We start from the raw sequence: 23,635 nt of genomic DNA, 5'->3' as shown, positions 1-23,635 counted from the left end.
AATTTAAAAAAATATATAGATATAGATATAGATATATAGATATATATCTCAAAACCAAAACCAAAGCAGAACAACAAACAGAACAAAGAGTTTGATAGGAGGAGGCAGACACAAGACTATATAGTTGACTTGCTTATCTAGAAAAATCCCTCCATCCAAAATGAGGTACTTTTGTGTGTGACTTGCTTTTTTCTTCAAATGAAGGGGTGTGTATAGGGGGAAGTTCTCTACGACGGTGGCCCCTGTGAGCCCCCCTCCCCATTCCCAGGTCTGGGAGGTGACTGATCTGAGGACAGAGACCTCCCTGTCCCTCTCTGTCCCCCACGCAGTAGTGGGGCCTGGCTGGAGGGCCTGCAGTCAACAGATGAACAAAGAAGCATGCGTTGCTCTGGATGGGTGCAGGGCTCAGCAAATGGGCCCAGAAGGACCAGACCTGGAGACAGGGCGGGGCTGTCCCCGCCTGTGTGGAGAGCTCTGGCCTTCTGGGTTAGGATCCCCTGCCCCAGCATGGTGGCCAAGCGACCTGGGCCAGAGGCTATCTCCTCCAGCGTACCCCTGGCTGCTGATCTGGGCAATGTATGGCCTGCCATCGATGGTGGCATTCGATGCCACTGTGAGAAGCCCACTTGAGGTGTTCAGTCTGCTCACCTGCTTGCTTCCTGCCCTATCTTCTTTCTCCACCTTCTGGAAGAGTGGAAGGCCAGGCCGGAGCAGCCTGGGCCCTGGGCCTTCCATCCGTATCCCTTCCTCCACACTGGCCATCTTAACTCCGCTCACAGATTTAGGCCAGGCTGGGGCCGTGCCCGGCCAGGGCCTAGGACAGGAAGCCATTCAACGAGAGAGGTGCCCGGCCTCAGGTCTGGTGGGGGAGCAGACCATAAATCAGGTCCCACTCCCACCCAGCCGCTAACAAGCCGGCTGCCTTCCCGCCTACCTGGGGTCCCTGCCTCGGGCTCCCACGGCGGCCTGGACAGCCAGCTGGCCAAGGCCTACACCGTGCCTTGGCCTCCGCCCCCATCCACAGCCCCCAGATAGATAGGGGCATTTTTTTTTTCTTTTAGAAGAGAAAAAAAAAATAGACCTAAATGAAGAGAAACACCAACAAAGGAGGAGAGAGGCCTGCGGAGTCACGTGGGGGCAGAGACCAATTGGGCCTCTGATGCCCCCCCCAAGGCGGGGAGGAGGAGGACGGACACGGACAGGGCCAGCCTACTGTCTGTCCGCCGCCCGCTGCCGTGCGAAAGAGTTCCTGGGCGCCTACTATCACAGCTGCCCCACCTGGGCTGCCGGAGCCTGCCCACCCTGAACCCGGCGCCCAGGGTCCACCCACACCCAGCGAGAGAGCTCTCCTTCCGCTCTGTAAGTGAGGGGCCTGGGTCCAGGCCTCTAAGGGTCAACCTCCCTCCTCAGTGCCTCCTTACAGCCTGGGCCGGCCATCGCTTGCTTTGCCAGGTGGCCAATGTGCACTGCTCTGGTAGAGACAGGGTCTAGGTCTCCCCAGACCCCCTTTCCCATTATGAAAAACCTCCTCTTCCCTCCGGCTGCTGATGGGAGGAGCTAGGGCCTATGGCGACAGACTATGGGGTCCCTTGTTGTCCCTGCGTCCTGGCCGTGGTGGGTTGTTCTCAAGGGTGTTTTGATCTGTAAGTGTCTTGAGGGTCTCTGGGCCTACTTTGTGGACTCTGGGTCTCCCTGTCTGGTGTGTATGTGTGTGGGGGGGAGATTCTCTGATGTGTTTGTGTGTTGTGTGTGTGTTGTGTGTGTGTGTGTCTGCGTTCTGTAGCTGGGCCAGGGTTTCCTGAGTGAAGAAAAGGCTGAGTCCCAGTGTGGGACTGGGGCCCTGAACTCTGGGCCTGAGCTAGAGGAGCCGCGAGGAGGGGGCTAAGATGGAGGAGGACGGAACTGCTGTCTGGGAGCCCAGCCCCCACCCCCTAGCCCTGGCCCAGACCTCTGCCCGCCTGCTGCGGCCTCCTGGCACTGACCAGGAGCTCCAGCAGGTGGGCACTACCCTGCAGATGCCCCCTGGGAGCCCGGCCTCCCCCACTCCCCTGCAGCGGTGGGCTGGGGGCTTCTTTTTTCCCCTGAGCCCACGCACGAAGCCCCTGCCTGTCACGCCCCCCATCCCAGGCCCACTGGCCAGGGGCAGGGAGCTGCTGGAGAAGCACGAGTAGCCCCGCCTCTGGCTGCCTGCCGCACATGCGCGGTGTCCGGGGGCTTGGGTAAGGGGCTTTTCCACTCCCTCCCGTCTGGTCCTCTCCGCCCTCCCCACCGAGGGTCGCCCAAGGAGGCTCACAGCACCGCAGACACCCCATCTGCGGGGCCCGTCTTTTTCACTTTGCATGTGGAGAAACTGAGGCTCAGAAGGGCGTCTTGGCTGGCATAGGAGGCCGCAGATTCTGGGATCAGGGGGGGTCTTTGGGCCTGGGTTGGCAGCCCCAGGCGTCAGGCTCAGAGGGAGGCTCGTCCCTGTGGGTTCCCCCCGGGGCGGGAGGGACCCGCAGGCCTCTCCCCTGCCCTCTGCCTCAGTGGCTTCATCTGGAAAGCCAGGAGGGGCCCAGTTGGACGTCCTCAGCCCCCAGTGGCTCTGCCCATGGCGGCCCCGGGACCAAGTTGTCCTCGAGGCTCCCTGACTCCGCCCTCCGCCCAGCGAGAGCTCTGTGGGGTGCAGGGGTGCCGCTCCCCTCCCCGCGCCACCCGCCCAGCTCCCATTCTCCCGGCAGCGATTTGGTGCTCACCAGACCTTGGAATCTGGCGAGGTGGGCCGACGCGATCCCCCTTTCCAGCCGGGCGGAGAGGGGCTTCGCCCCGCCAGGGTGTGTGTGTTGGGGGGGGGTCCGCGGGAACGCCGGCCACCGGCCCACTTCGCAGACGGGGAAACTGAGGGCTGGAGGGGGGGCGCCTGGCGCCTGAGGGAGGAAACGCGGCAGGGTCAACGCAGCGCCCCGGGAGCCAGACCCCGCTTCCACGCCACACAACGACCCGCGGCCCTCGGTGGTCCTGGCCGGGCCCGAGGCTGGGCTTGCGGGCCGGAGCTCGCCCTGGGCGAGCCTGGGGCCCTGGGGCCCCGCACCTGCCTGGATTAGGGGGCGGTCGGGTCCGCCGGGTTCCGTCCCCTCCTCACTCGCGGGCTGCGGTCCGGGCCTGGGGTGGGAAGGAGAGAGTTGGGGGTGAAGACGGGAGCGGGCTGTGGGGAGGGCGCGGGCGTGGGGGGGGCCGCAGGCCGCGCCTCCGCCCCCAGACACCGCACGCGCGCTCTTAGCGCGGCCCGCCCGGGCCCCGCACAGGTTGGCGCGGCGCGCAGGGCTGCGGAGGGGCCCCGGGTCCCAGGTGCGCCTCGAGCCGCCGTGAAGGCGGCGGGGAGGCGGGGTGCGCCGAGACCCCCGCCGCCAGCCCCGCGCCTCCCCGCCCCCGGCCCGAGCGGCCGTCATTGCGGGCGGGCGGCGCTGCGCCCGGGTGCGGCTCCTCGCCGGCGGGCGGCGCGGGGCTCCGCGCGGGCGGGCGGGCGGGACGCAGGGCTCTGCTCGCAGGATCGGCCAGGTGGACGCTGGACGGGCCGAGCGCCTCCCTCCCTGGGACGCGGACTCTCCGCCCGAGGTCGCCCCCGCCCGGGGTGCAGCCTCCCGGAGCCGCGCGCTCTCCGCCCGCCCCAGGTCGCCCGCCGTCCCCCCGCGCGCCCACTGCACGGCTCTCCGCCCGACGTCTCGGTCTCGGCCGCGCCCCCCGGGGCCGTCGCTGCGCGGGCTTTGTCTCCCCGGGTTCTCGGGCTCCGCGTTCCCGCGCCGTCGTTTTCCGCCGCTCGCGGCTTGGGGCCCCCGGGCCGCGGGGCACCGACTCTGCGGGGGCCCCCGCCTCGGAGCTCGGCCGCCGCCCACGCCTCCGGCCCGCGACCCTCGGGCGGGGCGCCTCCGTCTCCCCAGGTTTTCTCTCAGTGTCTCTGTCGTGCTCCCTGCCTCGGTCTCCCTTGGTGTCTCTGACTCCTCATCCGCCTCTCCTAGGTCTCCTCCATCTCGCTCGGCTCCGGTTCCGTCTCTTTCGTTACCTACCAATTTCCTGTCTGTCCGTGCGTCCATCTGTCTGTGTATCAGTTCTCTATCCATCTATCATGAATCTATCCATCTACCATTATCCATGTATATCATCTGTTTATCCACCCATCGTCTTTCCACCCGTCACCATTTATTTGTCCATCTACCATCTATCCACACGTATTTCCACCCTTCAGTTTGCCTATCTATCCACCCACCCACCCACCCATCCGTCCATCCGTCCATCCACCCATCCATCCGTCCATCTGTCCGTCCATCCGTCCATCCACCCATCCATCCGTCCATCTGTCCGTCCATCCGTCCATCCACCCATCCATCCGTCCATCCGTCCATTTACCCATCCATCCATCCGTCCATATGTCCGTCCATCTATCCGTCCGTTCGTCCAGCCATCATCTTTGAACCTCGTCTCCCCAGGTTTCTCTGGCTCTGCTTCTGAGCGTCCCTGTCCCGGGATTTTTCTCCGTGGAGCCGCGTCCGTCGGGGTCTCTCGCTCCTTCCCTTGCGGGGTTCACCGTCTCTGCCCCCCTCACCCCTGTGGTCCCCCGAACGCTCGAACCCGCATCCCACTCCGCCTGGGGATCACCGGCATCTCTCTCCCCCGCGCCCAAGCCCATCCCGTTTTCTCAGGATCGGGGTTTGTTGTTGTTGGGTTTTTTATTTGTTGTCGTTGTTCTCAGACAAACGAATCGGGATCGAAGCGCATCGAATCCCGGGGTCCCGGATCGGGCGCGGCGGGCACGGCGCGGGAGGCCCCGCCGGGCGGGCGGCGGGCAGCCCCCTCCCGACTCGGGGGCCCCCGGCGGCCCAGGCTGCGGCTCCGCGGGGCCGGCCCAGGCACAGAACGCGCACCGCGTGTTTGGAACTCCCGCGGGGCGTGGACGGCGAAGTGCGGGGCGTAGGGGGGGAGGAGGGGTCCCCGCCGGATCGCCGTGGGCCCGCGGTGACCCGCCCGCTCCTCCTCCGCAGGCGGACGCCGCGGGCATGGACTATTCGTACGACGAGGACCTGGACGAGCTGTGCCCGGTGTGTGGGGACAAGGTGTCGGGCTACCACTACGGGCTGCTCACGTGCGAGAGCTGCAAGGTGAGCGGGTCGGGCCGGGGGCTCGGGGCGGGGCGGCCGTGGCGGGCGCGGCGCGGCGCGCACCTCCCGCGCTCACCCGCCGCGGCGCCTCTGTCCCCGCAGGGCTTCTTCAAGCGCACGGTGCAGAACAACAAGCACTACACGTGCACCGAGAGCCAGAGCTGCAAGATCGACAAGACGCAGCGCAAGCGCTGTCCCTTCTGCCGCTTCCAGAAGTGCCTGACGGTGGGGATGCGCCTGGAAGGTGCGCGGCCCGCGGGCCTCCACCCTGGCTTCCCCACGGCTCCCCGCGGCTCCCGGCGGCCCGGGAGGCCTCGATGGGACTGGGAAGAGGGGCTGCGGCGAGGGTGGGGTGGGGGAAGCAACATCAGCCTTCTGGAAGGTTCTTAGGCGCTTGGCTAGTGGCCCCCCTGGCATTCATTGGAGCCTGGAGGAGGGGGGGGGATGTTTGCCAGGGCCCCCCGCTGAGGTTGGGGTGAGAAGCATCTGAAAGTGAGCCCAGGAGTAGTGCCCCCAAAGAGCAAAGAAACCCCCTCCCCATGAGGAGTTCCCCACCCCCACAGATACCCCACACCAGCCACAGCCAAGACCTTCAACGCCTTGACTTCAAGTCCCAGTGCCACCTCTTGCAGGCTGGGGGACATTGGGCAAATTCCTTAACCTCTCTGCGCTACAGATCCCCATCTGGAAACAAAATGAGCTCGCAATAAGTAGTTCTTTCTCCTGTTCCTGGAGAGCCATGGCGAGGGTTGAGGGAAAGCCTGAGGTGCCTGGTTTTCCCAAATACTCAGCAGATTGTCTGTTGTTAGTTCCATACGTTCTGCTTTTGTGCGTTCTCACTGTCCAGCCACCCGTGTGTCTGTCCATCCATCCTTGAGGTTATTCAGCCGGCGAGATTCTCTCCCTTGTCTCAACGTTGAGGACTAAACTCAAGGCTTGTGTTTGTGCTCTGCCACTTGCTCCCAGACCTCCAGTCCGTTTCTTAGCTTGGCTCTGAGGTTCCTGAGGGGTGAGGAACAATGACCCCGGAGGACCCAGGCGCATCCCTGACCTGCCTCTTCATCCAGACAGGAGGGAGTTAGTTCAGCCAGAGACCTCAGCCATGCGAGGATGCCTCACCCTCCGGCCCTGCTGGGCTGCGCGCCCGGCAGGCAGCTGTTTGTAAAGTTTCTGAACAACCTAGGAACCCCCCAGAGGCTCTGAGAGCGGCAGACCCCCTAGAGGAGCGACTGCCCAGCGGGAGGGGGACACGCTGCTGTCCCCAGAGCCTGCATCCCGGAGATGTACCTGTTGGGTCTGGCTGGTGACGCATTCTTGGCAGGCAGAGGAACATCTGGTCAGCAAGAGAGGCCCCCTCCCCCAGCCGAGCCTCAGCCAACCCCAAACTCAGTTCCACACTGGAAGCCAGTGGGAGGGAGCCCCAGTTATCTTGTAATGGAGGTTCAGTAGAGTCAGGGAGTTTGTCCCTAAGTTGGATACTGGGCATCCAGCCATGAGCAAAGCTGAGCAAGTTCCCTTTCATGTTACCATCTTCTCATCAAGCCCTGAACCCAGCGCTCTCAGCCTGGGGGTGGATGGGGGCATATGCATGATGCACTCAGCATGGTAAGAATGGGCAGTGAATAGACAGGATATTGAGGAGATTCTGCTGGGTAGATCCAGGAGTACATCCTGGAGGAGGTGACACTGAGGCTGTGTGTTCAGCAAGCTCAGAGAAAGATGGGGTTGAGGAAGAGGGAATAGCAAAGGTAGGGTAGGCATGGAAGAAGTGTCAAGCAGAGAAAACGCAGGGTGGAAGGGCCCCCAGGGGTTTGGAAGTCTGAGTAGGACCTTTAGCAGCTGAAACTGCTAAAGAACCTGACTCCCATCTGCGGGGGCGGGTAGGGCTAGGAGAGGGAGCAAAGCAAGTAGCAGAGGTGGTGGTGACGCAGCTTTTAGGGGCAGGGTGCTGAGGAAGGCAGCGGTGATGCCTGACGACCCCACCCCCACCCCGTCCTCTTCCCCACAGCTGTGCGTGCTGACCGCATGCGTGGTGGCCGGAACAAGTTTGGGCCCATGTACAAACGAGATCGGGCTCTGAAGCAGCAGAAGAAGGCACAGATTCGTGCCAATGGCTTCAAGTTGGAGACGGGTCCCCCCATGGGAGTGCCACCGCCCCCTCCCCCCGCTCCGGACTACATGCTGCCTCCCAACCTGCATGCACCTGAGCCCAAGGGCCTGGCCTCTGGTCCAGCCAGCGGGCCACTGGGTGATTTTGGAGCCCAGGCGCTGCCCATGGCTGTACCAAGCACCCACGGGTCCCTGGCAGGCTACCTCTACCCTAACTTCTCTGGCCGCACTATCAAGTCCGAGTACCCAGAGCCCTACGCCAGCCCCCAACAGCAGCCTGGACCGCCCTACGGCTATTCAGAGTCCTTCTCTGGGGGGCCCACTGTGCCGGAGCTCATCCTGCAGCTCCTGCAGCTGGAGCCCGAGGAAGACCAGGTGCGGGCGCGCATCCTGGGCTGCCTGCAGGAACCTGCCAAAAACCGTTCCGATCAGCCCGCGGCCTTCGGCCTCCTGTGCAGGATGGCGGACCAGACCTTCATCTCCATTGTGGACTGGGCCCGCAGATGCATGGTGTTCAAGGAGCTGGAGGTGAGTCCCTCCTCCCGGCCCACCAGCCTCTGGCTCTGGTGCTCTTGCTCAGCTGCCCATGCCCTGACCTCTGTCCCCCTATAGTTGGGCTGTCCTGGGTACTGCTACTCCTGCTTACTGGGGTTCCTTCTCCCTCTCTATTTGTTCGCTGGCTCCTACAGCCTCTGCTGCTTTGATCTCTACCTGTTTCTTCGCGCTGGCTCCTTCCCACCACTGTCTCCCGGCCTGCGTGTCTCTAGGGCGACACCAGTCTCTGGTTTGCTCTTGGTCAGGGTTCTTGTAGGACTCTCCCCTCCCCCCCCCCCAGACCCTGGGCACCTGGGATTGCACCTGTGCTGGAGGAGGAGCGGGGTTGGAGATTCTAGAGCCAGCTACTGATCTGGCCAGATAAGGCAGCCTTGCTCTATCTCCAGAACCAGAGTTATGGCACCTGTGGCAAGAAAGCAGCAGGAGAAATCGAGGGCAGATGTAGGAAAGAACTTCCCAGTCGCCAGGCAATCCTAGCTATTCAGGAGGCTAAGATCTGAGGATCACAGCTTGAAGCCAGCCCGAGCAGGAAAGTCTGTAAGACTCTTATCTCTAATTAACCACCAGAAGACCCGGAGTGGCAAGGTGGCTCAAAGTGGTAGAGCACTAGCTTTGAGCAAAAAAGCTCAGGGACAGCGCCCAGGCCTGAGTTTAAGCTCCATGACTGACCAAAAAAAAATAAAAAATAAAAAATTCCCAGTCTTGTCACCTCGTGCTGTGAGGTGTTCGAGGCCTGGGAGCTTCCCCTGCGGTGCTCTGGTTGCTTAGGAAGCCACTCTTGAGACCCCAGTCCTGGCCAAGGCCATCATTGCCTGGCGTGTGTTCAGTTCCAGCCTATTGGTTTCTCTTTTTCCCAGTTCAACCCCCTGGCTGCCGGGGCCGCCTGTAGCCTTGAACAGCATTGTCTGCTGATGCCACTCAGACCTGAGCTTCCTCTGGGCCTGTGGCCAGATGGACTGGGGACACTGTCTCTGGCTAGCATAGAGAGATACCTGGGGTAAGGAACACTGAGGCACAGGGGGCCTGGGGTCAGGCCAGGGAAACTCTCGAGAGTCAGCACTGATGGAGGGTGTGGTTCTACTGTGGAGGCCTGCCATGGCTCAGAACTGGGGACATGCCATGTCTCTCTCAGAGGGGGGCTTCGCACCCCAGACCCCTCGCCCCCTGCCCTGCACTGATGGTGTGTGTGGGGGGGGAATATCAAAGGGAATGAGGATCCCAAGACTTTTGGGTGGGCTTCCAGCTTCCTTGGACACTTCCCATGAAGCCCCTGTGTAGAGGGGCGGGGCTGAGCATTCTCAGCCTCTCTGAACCCTGGGTCCAAGGGCAGGGCACTTCCTCTGGCTGCCTTCCTAGTCTCCCGGGGCTTCACGCAGGATGGGAAGGGCTTTTGTCCAGTTTACTGAGTGTTTTTTCCTGCTTCTGGCTTCTCTGTGGTCCATACCTTCCTGCTTCCCCTTCCCAGAAGTCCTGCATGGAGCCCAGGAATATGGGCCACAGGCACTGCTCCATAAGGGACCCTTGCAGATAAGCACCGGCCCAGGCCTCACAGGGCCTTCCACTGGCCCAATGGGCCCTGGGCTGGTGTCGGCAGAGACAGGTGTGAGGGTCCAGAAAAATGAGAGATGCCAAGTGACTCTGTTCTCCCTTTGGCTCGCCATCCAACTGCTCTCCTCCAAGCAGACAAAGGAGAGTTCCAGCTCTGAGAGAAGAGCAGAGCCCTAGCTGGACACTGGGGACATTGACATGAGGTGGACCCAAGAAGCCGCCAGGCTTTAGAAGACAAGCACATCTAGACATAGCCACGGTGCCCTGGGCTGTGTGAGCAATGGATGGGGCCAGAGGGAGCCTGATGGGAGAGCACAAAGCTACAGAAGTCAGAGAAGATTTCCAGAAGAAATCAGAGGCAGACCAGGGCGTGCAAGCAGTAGGAACAGCAGAGGCAAAAGCTCAGAAATGTGCCAAGGCCTCTGGGAATCCCAGGGGGTTCTATGAAGCAGGGCTAGAAAGGTTGGTGGATCAGAGCAGAAAATGGATGCTGGGGGCAGTGGGCGGCAGATACTCTGAAGAGCAGGCTGAGCCCCTCATCCAGGCCAGAAAAGATCTCAGCCCAGAGCCTGAGCCCTCCACAAAGGAGCCCATGGCATCTTCCCCCACAGGAGAAGGAAGGTGCAGTCATGGTGGGGCTCAACTGAACTGTCAGGGACACGCAATCCTCAGTGCTCTGTGGGCTTTCCTCTTCCTCTGTCTCCATTTTCCCACTTCCCACTATCCTAGCAAGTTGGGCCTGAGTCCTGTTACCAAGTTCCACCTCTGCCCCTTACTAGCTCAGCCACTTTGGCCAAGTGACGAGGCTCCTCTGCGCCGTTTCCTCACCTGGAAGGTGGGAGGAATGGTGAGGGTTTGGTGAGTGGGGATGGGGAAGAATTCCTGACAGGGCTGGCACACAGGAAGTTTCATCAGTGGGCTCAGCCCCTCCCTTCCTGCCTGCTCCTGGCTGCAGTGTAACACTGGATCTCCACTGGCAGGCAGCGGAGGCCTGGCCAGGAAGGGAACAGAGGAAGATACATTGTGTCTGTGCGCCTGTTAGCAGAAAGATGCCCCTACTTTGTTCTGGGCTGGCGAAACAACGTTACCTTCAGGGTAGCAGAGGCTTATCTTTCTCTGCTGCTCAGTGGGGGCAGTGTCCTTCCCAGGAGCTCAGCCCCTGGCAGGGAGGGGGAATAAGGGCCCCCAAACACTGGTCTCACATCCGTTCACCCTGGATATCCGCTCCAAGGCCCCACTGGCTACAGATCTAATTGCCCAGATAGAGGATTCTGTGGAGGCCACAGGAACCGTCAGCCCTACGCTGACAAACGATGGCCCCTCACCATTCCACTCGGCGTGGCAAGGGCTGTGGCCAGCCCAAGACACGTCAGCATCCAGAGTTACTGAGCCAGTGGCCTTCAGCTGCCAGACCCTCAGACCCCAGGGGCTCCAGAGGAGCTTGCTGGGGGAGAGGTCAGCACAGCATCCATAAATACCCCTTCTCTAAGGCAGGCTGTGCAGTGTCAAGGCTCCGGGAAGATTTGTGGCAGGCCCAGCAGACAGGCCAGCCTGGGGAGGGTCCCTGGGGCCAGGACTGTAAATGTCCTTGTTCTCAGGGCAGCAGGGAGGCCTGAGATGGAGGGGGTGGGGGCGGGGGAGGAAGCTGTAGGTTGGCTTAAAGGAGGCCCTTACCAACCTCCTTTCAGATGTAGAGGGCTGGAAGCCCCCACCCTCTGAGTTGTTTGTTTGTTTGTTTTGTGTACAGGTTTTAATTGTTAGTAGAAAGGTGATGTACGAGGGGGTTGCAATTTTCTAAGTCAGGCAAAGAGTACACCCCTTCCCTCACTCTCTCCCCATTTTTCCCTCCTGTCCCCACCCACAAGCTGTACAGTTCATTTCCAACACAGTGTCTAGTGAATACCACTGCTGCATTTGTTCACCCTTTGTCCCTCCATTTCTGTGCCACTCTTAGCTTCCCAAAGACATATAAATGAACAAATGAAACCAAAAGAAAAGAACAGCGAAGGAAAAAGAAAACCCTCTTGCTTCCATCTCTTGGAGTTCATTTTGCTAACTATTATTTTTGCATGATCAGATGCACATGGGTATTGTACCTTTGTGTTCTTCTAAGAGTATCCTTTTCTGAGTTATTATTATTATTATTATTGTCAGTTGTGGGGCTTGAACTCTGGGCCTGAGGGCTAGCGCTCTACCACTTGAGCCACAGCACCACTTCTGGTTTTCTGGTGGTTTATTGGAGAGAAGAATCTCATGGCCTTTCCTGCCCTGGCTGGCTTTGAACCATGATCCTCAGATCTCAGCCTCCTGAGTAGGTAGGATTATAGGCGTGAGCCACGTGCGCCAGGTGTTTTTTTGTTTTATTTTGTTTTGTTTTAATAAGGGGATGGAGGATGCGGAGAGTCAATATGTCTGTCTGTCCCCAGGAAGACGTGAGGGTCTGACCGGAAAGCTTGTGTAGCCTGTGGGGGGTGGGGCCGGGAAGGGAGTAGAACCCTGGCCAGCTCCGCAGAGCCTGTGGTAGCTGATGGGCTATGTTCTGTGTCTTCTTCCATTGCACAGACCAGCAAGTCAGGACTGAGAGGTGCTTGTGGCTAGGTGGGCACTTGAACCTAGGCCTGGATACCAAGGCATAGGCGCCGGGTTGCTTCCTTCACTAGCCATGGGCCAGGGCTGCGCTGCCCCAGGACCGTGGTCTGGGTACAGTCGGCTCCCAGGCTGGGCCAGGCAGGGTCACTGTGACCCCTCTGCCTGCTGTCCCAGGCTCAGCCCGCTTATCTCCTCACTCGCTTCTTATCGCTCTTCCCACCACCCCCACCCGTCCTTTCAATCTGGGCACAAGGGTATCTGCAACTCCTGCAGGGGGTGGGAGGCCTGAGCCCGGCCCACACAGCCTCTGCCTGAGGCAGCGGCAATGGGTCTGGGTTTTCCTTGCCTCTACTATGATCCTGCATGGGTGCCTCCCACCCAGGACCCCCTAGATGAGCTCAGTAGGGGCATCTGGGCCGAGATCCCTGTCTGGTGTCCCCCAGGCAAGCCTGTATGCTGGTCTGTACTGCAGGCACATGTCACTTGGGCAGGGCTGGATGTCCTGGCTCCTTGAAAAGCATGATGGGAAAGGCAGCCCCTACCCAGGACTGGGGATGGGGCTTGGTGAGGTCTGGGGCTGGGTCTTAGGTCTGACAGTGGGCTCCAGGGCCAGGGAAGGGGAGAGTTTCTAACCCAGAGATAAGATGAGGGAACATGGAGGAGACAGAGGCAGTAGCACAGAGCAGGAGGGGTGTAGACCTTCCATGTTGCTCACCTGCTGTCTGGGCTGGGCACGGGTGATCGTGGGGCCTGGAGGAGCTGTGCAGAGATCAGAGGCAGGCTCTCCTCTTGGCCCTCCTTGCCTCTTCTTCCTGAGAAGGCCCCAGAGGGGAATGAGGGGCCTTCCGGCCCCTAGAAGAGATGCTGTTTCCTAGCCCCAGGGCAGTCCTGCCATGGGGTTTGGGGAAAGGGCAGAGGTCTGCTGGCCGAGAGGGGCAAAGATACCCAGACACCAGCACTGCTTTCGAAACCCCCCCAGCAGCAGGGAAGAAAGCCACCTAGAGGGGGATGAGGGCACCTAAGGTTCGAGGAGGCTTTGTGGGAAAGGTTGAGGGCTCATGGAGAAGCCTCCATTCCTGGGGGCAGGGGACGGGGCTTTTTTTTTTTTTTTAATTTAATTTAATTTTATTTGTGAACATACTGGAATGGGGCTTTTTTTGTGCCCAGTGATAAGGAGCACACATCTAGATCCAGGCAGAGCCGCGTGACCTTGGGCAGGTTTCTTTTCTCCATAAAGTGGTCTGGCTGACCCGGCCTCACAGGGCACCATGGTGACAATCCTAGTTCCTGCTCATCACAGGAGAGGGCTGGGTTCTTTCTGCACTGTGGAATCCTAGGAGGGCTCAGAGAGGGGTCTAGGGTTGTTCTGAATGCACAGCAAGGCTAAGTTTGTCCCCATAGGGACTGTGGACCAGCAGTGCCCACCATAACCCTGGCTTGGTCTACCTCTAGGGGACCCCCAAAGAGTCTCTGTCCTGTGCGGGTGGTAGGCTCTTCCCCTGAAGATCGCTTTGGGTCAGCTTGCCATGGCTTGGGTGCCAAAATGTATCATCCTTGCCATAAGAAAACACAATGGAGAGGATTACAAATTTGAGGGCTGGTGGCTCACGCCTGTAATTCTAGTTACTCAGGAGGCTAAGATCTGAGGATCACAGTTCAAAGCCAAGCTAGGCAGGAAAGTTCATGAGACTCTTATCTCTCATTAACCACCAGAAAAACAGACGTGGTTCTGTGGCTCAAAGTGGTAAAGTGCTAGCCTTGAGCGAAAAAGCTCGATAGCTCCCAGGTCCTGAGTTCAAGCCCCACAACAACAACAAAAAAAAACCCAAAAACCCACACACAATAAAACCCCACAACGACATCCTCCCACACCCACACTGGAAGGACAACAAGCAGGGACCACTGGCCTCAACACCAGGTACACACGGCAGCCTGAGGCAGAATGTCCTGTGTGATTATTCTGTTCTCCTTCAGACATGAGGCCCTGCTGTCCTGCTCACCGTCTTGTATATCCAGGCCATGTAGCCCCCCTTTCTCCTCATGGATCCCAAAGTTCTGCAGAAAGCCCAGTAGAATTCCCTGTTGCTCTTTATTCCTTGCTCCCATAGCTCCTTGCTACTAATTGGTTTGGCTGGGGCCACAGGCCAGTGGCGTCCAGGGTTGAAATGGCTGGCAAGCATTGTGGGTACTCCTGTACACATAGATATTCTCTCCCCCCCCTGTCTCTCTCTGTCTCTCTCTGTCTCTCTCTCGTGTGTATGTGCAAGCAGATCCTGTGGCTTGAACTCAGGACCTTGTACCTTCCCTTGGCTTTTTTTTTTTAACTCAGGACTGATACTCTACCACTTGAACTATAGCTCTACCTCTGGCTTTTTGCTGATTAATTGGTGATAAGGGTTTCATGGGCTTTCCTGTCCAGGCTGGCTTCAAATTGTGATCCTCAGATCTCAGCTTCCTAAGTAGCTAGGATTACAGGCGTGAGCTCTGGGTGCCTGGCTTTTTATTTTTATTTTTTGAAATACGTATTTTCTGGGTTTAACATATGCCAGACCCCCTCCCAAGCCCTGGTCCCCTTCTTACGAGAGCCAGCAGGTGCTCTGGAACTGCAGCAGGCCGCACACGGTGAGAGGCAGGGCAGAGGCTCTGTTGGACCCTCTCATGAGAAAGGGACCCTTGCCCAGCTCACATCCAGATGAGTCTGGGAATTGAGGGGTGAGGGGCCCCCAGCTGTACCCTCACATGGCTCTTCCCGCAGGTGGCTGACCAGATGTCCCTGCTCCAGAACTGTTGGAGCGAGCTGCTGGTGTTTGACCATATCTACCGTCAGATCCAGTATGGCAAGGAGGGCAGCATCCTGCTGGTCACCGGGCAGGAGGTGAGCGCCTCCTCTCCTCGCCCTCACTTCTGGCCCTTCCTTCAGCTCAGGGACATCCACTGTGCTGGGGGTGGGGTGGGGTGGGTGGAGCCAGGCCTGGGGGGGGGCAGTGGAGCAGCTCCAGAGTGGGGTGGGCAGGGCAACTCTGCAGGAGGTGGCAATGGCACTGGTCCATCTGGCAAAAGAAGTCCAAGTTGGTCAGCTGGTAACAGGCCAGGGGCTCTGAGGGGGACCAAGGGTGGGGGGAGCAGAGGAGGGAAGAAATGAGGTTGGAGGCACTGTGAGGAACTGGTGAGTAAGCCAGGCCTTGAATGAACGGCCTCAGAGCCACAAGTGAACCCGCATAGCATGGAGCCTATGGGATAACAGGCAGGCATAGGGAGGGAGTGGGAACGCTGGGAAATGGAATGGGAGCGGCTGGAGGAGGCAGGTGCAGGGGCCAGGAGGGTGGGCCTGGAGGGAGGGGAGCTACCTGGTGAGAGGAGGAGGTGCAGGTGCGGATAGGGGACCCGCATCTCTCCTGCCTGGTGGCACCTGGCTAGGGCAGAGGCTGAGGTTCCTCAGGCCTGGTTCTCCCCCTGGGGTGTCAGGTCATTGGGAGCAGAGTATGGGGATGAAGGTCCCTAAGGAGTGACTTTGGGACCCAGGCGGGTGAAATGCAGGGAGTTGGTGACCTGACTGTCCTGTGGGACCAAGTCTCTGTGGCCCCGGGCCGTCCAGCGTGCAGAGGCGGGCCTGTGACGTCTCCCGTGCAGATCTCCACTCACATCACACCAGGGCGCGTGGGCGTCTGCACCTGCTTGTCACCATGGGCACACGTGTAGGCGTGCATGCGCCACTGTGAGTGACCATGGAAGGTCACGTGTGGGTGTGCACATGTGTGTGCCTTCACATCCCTGGGCAGGTGTCTGCGTGGATGTGGTGGGCGGGCATGTGGCCCCGCTGTCCCCTGCCACCGTCCCCGATGGGCACTCCCTACTGTGGCTGCACAAGAGACACTCATTCATTTGTACTGCTGGGCCTGGCGGCGGCTCTTTGTGTGTGAAGAACCCTTCAGTCCCCCGTGGTAGCCCCTGCCTGGTGGCCCTCCCACTGCCATCCAGGAAAACTGGGGTGTCCAGCTCCAGCTGGCACAGGAGCCTGGGAGGTTCTGGGGTTCTGAGCAGAGGGCTGCCTGCGCCCAGCTCAGGGGAAAAGCTGGGCTCACCGGACCCCCCCCCCCCCCCGACCAGATCCTGATCAGAGCCTCCTGCACGGGAGCTTGGCTGTTTTTCTCACTGGCCTCTCTGCCCGGCTCTGCTGTGCAGGTGGAGCTGAGCACGGTGGCTGCCCAGGCCGGCTCCCTGCTGCACAACCTGGTCCTGCGGGCACAGGAGCTGGTCCTGCAGCTGCACGCACTGCAGCTGGACCGCCAGGAGTTTGTCTGCCTCAAGTTCCTCATCCTCTTCAGCCTTGGTGAGTGAGCCCAGGGACTGGGCAGGGCATGCGTGGAGAGTCTGGCTGTGGCTCAGGTGGGGTCTGCAGGCTGAGGAACGGACTCTGAAAATGGGGCCACAGCCCTAGCAGGCATGTTGCTCTGTGTAAACTACCAAAGCGATGTCCAAGACTTGACCTTCATGGATGTGGACGCAACAGAGAACCTAGGGAACTCCTGGACGAAGTCTAGATCTGTCCTTACTCACGCCTTTGTCCATTCACTCATGCCTTTTTCAGACAGTCATTCTGCCTGGCACAGGGGTTCCCCACCCCAGGGCTGAGGTGACTGCCTAGATGAGACAGGTAGATGTGACAGGTGTGAAGGAAGAGAACCAGCCCACTGTCACCTCCCCGCTGGGTCTGGAGTCGCCCTCCCCATGGCCCTGTCCTCCTAGAACAGCTGGTCCGGGTGGTTAGGGACAGAGTTGGAGATCGATCAGGGAATCTGGGGCACGTGGAAAGGCTTCGTGGAGGAGGGACGTGCCAGGGAGGTCTTAGAGGATGAGCAGGGGTTCTCTGGGTGGGTGAATCTTGTAGCAATGAGATGGCAAGTTAGAACCCGCAGGATGGAAATGCTGTGTTTGTGGCAGTTGGCACTATAGCCACAGTGTGGCAAGATGCCTCTAAGAGAGTGGGGTGTGGGGGACATGTTGGGGAGCAGAGAGGAGGAGGGAGCTGGTTAGTGGGTGTGGGAATCCCAGTGCTAGGACTATGAGCTGGTCTCTGCAGGGGTGTGGAGGGGAGGGTCTTGGGTAGCCACTTAGGAACTGCTGTGGAGCTTAGGGGAGAGTCCTGGGAAGGGAGGGTCCTCTAGGCTCCCCTGCACATTTTCATCCACTCTCCAGATAATGCAGTGAAGGGTGGGGAGTGCTGGGGCTTGGCTGGGAGAGGCTGTGCATGCAAACACCGTGCATGTATGAAGCATGCATAGGCATGTGTAGGTGCACACATGTGGGTGGTGTCCAAGGCTGGTGGAGTCCCCAAAGGAAGGGATGGACCCACCAGGATTCCAGCTCTGGTCTCTGCGGGCTTTGTGTGCTTGAGTCAGTCCCTGTCCTCTATGAGCCTCTATTTCCCCAGGTGTAAAATGTCCACCATCAGCTTATCTTGTTACAATGATGTCCTGAGAGAATTCACATTGCCTGACCTCTCTGACTTGTGCCATAATCACCCTTGGCCTCATGGACAAATGAACAAGCTAATGAATGAATGAACTTGGTGCCCTCATTGAGCTTGGATAGGGGGTGGGTGAGTTAGAGAGCCCCAGCCTAGCAGGCCAGACATCTGGTGAGGTTGGGGCTTTGGAAGAGGAGGAAGAGGAAGAGAGCGGTGCTTGCACCGCTTCTTTCCATTGAGGGTTTGGGGTGATTCCAGTTGGAGAAGGGTCCTGAGCGGTCTAGTGCAGCCAACCACCCAGGGAGATGGAGGCAGGCTTCTCTGATGTGGTTGGGTCTTGCATTCTGAGCAGTTTTATGGGAACAAAGGAAGCAGTGTAGAAAGCATCCCAGACTGAGGAAAGGTCAAGTGAGAGAAGGGGGAATCTTGAAAGTCCAGGTAACTGTAGGGGGCAGGGAGGGGGTGCAGAGAGGCTGAGCTGCGGAGCCCAGCTGAGAACACCCCGACCTTCCCTTGGGAAGGATTTGATGCTGCAAGTAACATGACTCCATTTGCGTTTTACTATGCCCAGGTCTCTCTCAAGGTGAGATCTGGGGCTGGGGAGATAGAGTCACCTGCGTGCAGAATAAAGGGTTCGCTAGCTAGTTCCTTCCACAGTCGCCCCCCTACCCCATCCCAACTCATGAGGAACTGGGGGAGGGATGGCCACTTGCCTGCAGACGTTCAGGCCACACACTGGGGGATCCGCCTGGGTAGCACCTCCCGGCAGTTGGACAGCCTGAACTTGGGCGATGACGGTTCCCCCACCCACCTCGGCCACCCCACCCACTCCTCCTCTCCGTGCCTCCTCTTGCCTGCCTCCACAGAAGGTGCCATTTGGCGTCTAAATAGCGTCTCAGGCTGCTGGAGGCAGGTAAGGAGGTTTAATTAAAATTAGTGCCTCTCTCCTGGCAATCGCGGTGTTTATGAAGATGGGCCCGGCAGGCATTGTTCCACTGAGGACTTAATCGAAGCTTAATGGATTGACCTAACATTCGATTTCCTGATTCGCATTGAGGCGCGGCAGCAGCATTCCCTTAAGCGTTTGCAATTTACCCAGTGCTCTGCGGCAACAAAAGGCGGCCTGAATAGCAGCGCCACTCGAGGGGCCATTGTGCACAGGGGCGCCTGCCTGAGTCACCGCTATTGGGACAACATTCTTTATGCCTCACTGGAATGAAAAGATTATTCAAATATTCAATTAAACCGTGAAAAGGGGGCTTTTCTGAGATCCTGGGGGCCCCTGCCTCGGCAGAGCTAGCGGCTGCTCCCCGGGGTGGGGCACCATCTCCCACACTCCCACCTCCAGGGCTCACCGCAGTCTCCTCCGTCCCCCTCCACAGCTCAGGTCCCAGTCCTGGTGGCACAAACCCCATTTTGCAGATGATAGCAAACTGAGCTCAGAGAGGGACGCCCCTTGGCCTGGGCTCAGCCAGCTGGCTGGGGAGCTGGGTTGGGAAGCACTGATCCATGAAAAGGGGGTGTCTCCAGGCTTGCCTGACCCCCGCTTTCCTGTCAGCTCCCTTCAAATCTCTAGAAATTGGGGGGCCTGGGGGACCTGTGGCCCATGTAAGATCCCAGGGTGTCCGCTGTGAAGCGCAGAGTGGCCTCTCTAGGGGAAACAGGATCTGGTGGGGCTTTTGGTTGCCTTCCTGGGGGGACAGAATAAGAAGAATGTCTGTCTCCCAGCCCCCGTTGGGAATGGGGTGCGACCCATCCTGGTTCTTTAGCCTGCTCTCCCACCATGGAAGGCCCCACACCTGGGTTCACACCCAGGCTCCGAGTCTGGAGCATCAGCCTCCTCGAGCTGGGAGCAGAGGACTTGTCCCTCAGCACTGTCCTTGCTCTGCTCCTGTCCCTGCAAGCTGGGCCAGGGCTGAGGACAGGAGCACAGTGAATCCTGGGACAGCCCACGCCCCAGTGCTCCCCAGCCTTCCCACTGTGTAGCATCCGAGCCACCGCCCTTTCCTCTGAGCCCCTTTGCTGCTGGGTGGCCATGAGCTGGTCTCTCTCCCCCTCTGGACGCCCTGCCTCCTGTGGTGAATTGTCATGCTTCCCTAGTTCTGGGGATGGTAGTAGGGTGAAGGCAGGTGGGCAGGATTGGGACATGGGGACAGATTGGGACAGAGATGAATGAGACTGGTAGATGTCGATTGCTTCTGGGGAGCCAGCTTGTCGGGGTGACTTCCCACGGCCTTTGAGTGGGTCTGGAGCAGGCTGAGAGCAAGGCCGCTCTGTGCTGTGGAGTAGATTGTTCACTACACTGCACCAGGGTTCCAAGGTAGGGAAAGATGGCCTGGAATCGAACCGCATCGCCAGACGAGAGGGAACTTTTTTCTAATGGCACAAAGGTGCCTGATGGCGAAGATGCAGAAGGTGCAGAAGAAAAATGATCCTGATTCATGGACTTGGAGCTTGAGGGGCCCCGGGGGTGGAGGACAGCCGCTACCATACGCTCTGAACCGGGCTCGGGTTTCCCTAAATCCACCTATAGACAACACACAGCTCAGCGGGCACCCGGAGGCGGCCGGGGATCAGGGTTGCCAGGAGAGCCGAGCTTCCTGGCGCGGGCCGTGTTAAAGGGATTACAGGGCCAAGGGCTGCGGTCCGCGTCCCACTCCCCCGCAGCCGCAGGGCTGGGGGCAGTGGGCGGGTGGGGAAGGGCATGGACAAGATGACCATCTTCTGAGCCGCTGGAAACGACAGCCTCGGGACACCTGGCTAGGCTTTGGGGATTGCAAGCTGATTCCAAGATTCCTGCTGCTGACCCTGAGCCGGGGACAGGGCGCCAGGAGGGGGTGTTGTAGGCAGCCGGGGTGGGATGGGGGGGGAGGGGGGTTGGGGGTTGCTGGCCCTTTCCAGAGGAAGAAGGCCCTTTATAACAGAGGGCGTCGATGACACCCCTTACCCATGGCCCACGTGAGCACTGGTCCACGCAGACCTGTCCCCCCCCCCACACACACTCAGAAATCACCTCCTCACGCCCCGTGGGGGTTTTCCTGCAGCCCCTCCTATATAGAATGGCTGCCTCCTGGACCAGCCTCCTGCTTTGACTTCCTTATATTTTGCAGCACCGGGAATGGAACCCAGGACCTAGCTCATGCTAGGTTGGCACTCTACAACTGAGCCACACACCCCAGCCCCAGTTTTACTTTACACAAATGGATTTATCCCCTAGACCTTCCTGAGCTTCCTGCCCAGATCTTGGCTTTAAACCTCAGCCCAAGCACTCTGTTCTGTCACTGCATTGTTATGTTGGGAGCCCAGTCAGAGAGAGACAGAGACAGAGAGGAAGGTGTGTGTGTGTGGGGGGGGGGTGTTCAGGGTTGGTGCGTGTGGCTGTCTGGGGGGGGCACGGCAGTGAGATGGGGTCCCTCCACTCAGTGTGATTGGCAGGGTGCTGATGCTGATGACAAGGACCACAGGGATGATGGTAGCAGAATGGCTTTGACCATGGTAACCAGAATGGGGCTGGTGTTCCCCTGAGTTTTCCCGGCCTGTCATGTGGGTATGGCTGCCTCCTTGGGACTGCTTTCACTCCATTTTACAGATAGGAAAGCCGTGATTGAAATCACATACCCAGGGAGGCATTGGTGACGTTGGCGCTGGTGTTGGTGATTGCGCATGTCCGTGCCAGCCATGGCAGTGATGGCAGCGGCAATGAGCGTGGGGATGGTTGCTGGGGTTTGGCTGGGGCCCGGCGGGGCTGGTGGGGGAGGCGGTTGGGAGGCGCGGGGTGGGGGTGAGGGTGGGGGAGGGGAGAAAAGCTGCAGCCACCCCGTGGCTTTGGTGATCATTGGGAAGGTGGTGCTGGCGACGCACCCACCCCTGGTGCTGATCGTGTGCGGCGGGTGACCACTGTCTCCTGTTGCAGATGTGAAGTTCCTAAGCAACCACAGCCTGGTGAAGGATGCTCAGGAGAAGGCCAATGCTGCCCTGCTCGATTATACCCTGTGCCACTACCCGCACTGCGCGGACAAATTCCAGCAGCTGCTGCTGTGCCTGGTGGAGGTGCGGGCCCTGAGCGTGCAAGCCAAGGAGTACCTGTACCACAAGCACCTGGGCAACGAGATGCCCCGCAACAACCTGCTCATCGAGATGCTTCAGGCCAGGCAGACTTGAGCTCGGCCCTGGGCAGCGGACAGGGGCACCCGCCAGCATGCCGCACAGGCGCATTTCAGTAGGTGACCCCAGAGCCCTGTCCCTAGGCCCCTGCCCCCTGCGCTCTGGAGCTATGTTAGGGTGGTGGTGAGGATGGGCAAGGTAGTACTCTCTAGCCCCTGGCACTTGCCTACCACTCACAGTGTCCCAAGGAGGTGGCGGCCCACCCCCCCACCCCCTGGTCTGCGAGGAGATTCTGGATTCCTAGGTGGGACTTGGATGTCCCTTGGGTCAGAGGTCATCCCTTCCCCCCTCTCCTGGGCTCAGAAGCAGGAGGAAGGCGAGCGGGCATCACAGGGAGAGAAGAGGGGTTCTGCAATGCTTCCCTACAGAGGAGGGGGGAAGGTGTCTGTTGAGTAAATTAAGGATGGCTGAGTTTGCTAAATTTGGTAGGGGGTTGTTGACCCTAGAGGAAACTGGCAGACCAGTTAGACAGAAGGACCTCTCCCCGCCCCTCCACCGTGTGGCCTCTGCATGGAGACCTCTGATCTGTTTCCAGGAAAGGACATTGCTACAACCCCCCCTCCCCCCACACCCCACAGGGAGGAAAAATTTGGTACAGTCAACATTCCAGCCCCCCTCCTTCTTGGCCAGCTGGCTGGTACTGAGCGGCAAGGCTATAGGTTTGTTTTTCAATCTCCTAAACACTTCTGGAAAGGCAGATGTACATGGGGAGAGCTGGAGGGCTGATGGACGGCTGAGCTGGGTACGGCCATTGCACCAAATACAGCCCAGGCCTCCTCCCTCCATCTCATATTCCAAGTGCTCCCTTTGGTGCCAGGCCATTTCTTCTGAGCGCTTCCTGCTCCAGAAAAAAGAAAAGGAAAAAAAAAAAAAAAAGCTACTGCTTTTCCTCTGTCCTCTCCCCAGGTGAACTGCAGGGGGAGCTCTGAGTTCTCATGGGTGGGTTATGGGCTTGTGTTGACCAGCCCTTCCTCTCACGGTCCAGTCCCATTGGGCCTCCGGCTGCCTCCCTAGAGGCTGGCCTCAGCTCCCTGGCTGCTGTCCTATGTCTTGAAAGTTACTCTGGGGAGAAGCTTTGGCTGTTCTCTGCCCCGCTGGACACCTACTGTCGCTCTCCTGTCACCATTGCAGCTTGCGCTAGGCCAGCCCAGCTAGATGAGCTGGGTATCCCTGCTCCCTGCTTTTTTTTTCCCCCTCCCCTTTTTCTTTTCTTTCTTTTTCTTTTTTTTTGCTGCCCTGACTCAGTCCCCAATCCTGTTCCTGAAACTCAAGCCCCTGCCAAGGCCAGGGACCCACAGCCCCGAAACATGAAGTGCCCTTATGGATCTCCCAGCCCCCCTGCTCCCTGGAATAAATTTTGCAATTAGTTTACAGATAATTGGCTGATTTGCATTCTGGGGCTCAAGCAGGAACTCTGGGATGGGTGGGGGGAAGGGTGAGGGTGGGCGATGCCCTGAGCTCTAAACTCTGAGGAGGTAGGAGGACTAGAGAGCCAGGTGGGGACACCAGGCACGGCATCGGGCTGCATCCACTTCATCTCTGGGACTTTAAGATGCTGTGGGTGCTCAGCTCCACCCTGGCCATGCCAGCTCTGCCATCTTGGCTGAAAGGAACAGCCACTACTGAGCACCCTTCTATGTGCCCTCCTTCACCTCCTTGTTCTACAGGTGCCTGGGGAGGCAGGAGGGAAAGGCTCTTGCCAAAGGCCCCTTTGCTAGTGAATCAGGGGACCAGATCCCAAGTCTGCATCAACCCCTTCTCTGCCTAGTCAACACCTGGCCTAGTCTTTACTTCCATCTACTCTCACTTGGTGGCAGCAGTGAGCACAGCGGTCAGGGAGACGCTTGTTTGGCTTCAGACACCACTGACTTGTCTCTCAGATCTGTTCCAAGCCTCGTCTATAGATGGCAGCCCCAGACTACAGATGAGGAAACTGAGGCAGGTGTGTGTGTGTGTGTGTGTGTGTGTGTGTGTGTGTGCACGCGCGCATGTTCGCGCGCCTGTGGCGTGTTCAAGTCCACACAGCTGAGAATGAGCACAGCCATCTTCAAACCTCCATTGTCCTGATCTA

The 23,635-nt window shown here is 59.2% G+C and overlaps 1 protein-coding gene across 1 annotated transcript; it reads left to right on the top strand.

The window, feature by feature from the left end:
• The first annotated feature begins 1,245 nt into the window (after positions 1-1,245).
• On the top strand, positions 1,246-22,925 carry Nr5a1 (nuclear receptor subfamily 5 group A member 1). Its single transcript, XM_070006467.1, has 7 exons — positions 1,246-1,359; positions 5,016-5,132; positions 5,235-5,376; positions 7,141-7,769; positions 14,689-14,808; positions 16,116-16,263; positions 21,314-22,925. Exons 2-7 carry the CDS (start codon positions 5,031-5,033, stop codon positions 21,559-21,561), a joined length of 1,389 nt encoding a protein of 462 aa, XP_069862568.1. The 5' UTR covers positions 1,246-1,359; positions 5,016-5,030; the 3' UTR covers positions 21,562-22,925.
• The last annotated feature ends 710 nt before the right edge of the window (positions 22,926-23,635 follow it).

This window comes from Dipodomys merriami, unplaced genomic scaffold, assembly GCF_024711535.1.
Source record: "Dipodomys merriami isolate MVZ:Mamm:240054 unplaced genomic scaffold, mDipMer1.0.p SCAF_11, whole genome shotgun sequence".
In the NCBI taxonomy this organism is placed as follows: Eukaryota; Metazoa; Chordata; class Mammalia; order Rodentia; family Heteromyidae; genus Dipodomys; species Dipodomys merriami.
Note: the sequence above shows the minus strand (reverse complement) of the source record. Positions and strands in the feature narration are given on the sequence as shown.

What these genes read in the sequence shown, in the direction of transcription:
- Nr5a1 (XM_070006467.1), top strand. Translation starts at nt 5,031, where the DNA reads ATGGACTATTCGTACGACGAGGACCTGGACGAGCTGTGCCCGGTGTGT. An exon ending in TGGTGTTCAAGGAGCTGGAG is followed by an intron (nt 7,770 to 14,688) that starts GTGAGTCCCTCC and finishes CTCTTCCCGCAG; the next exon opens with GTGGCTGACCAGATGTCCCT. An exon ending in TGCTGGTCACCGGGCAGGAG is followed by an intron (nt 14,809 to 16,115) that starts GTGAGCGCCTCC and finishes TCTGCTGTGCAG; the next exon opens with GTGGAGCTGAGCACGGTGGC.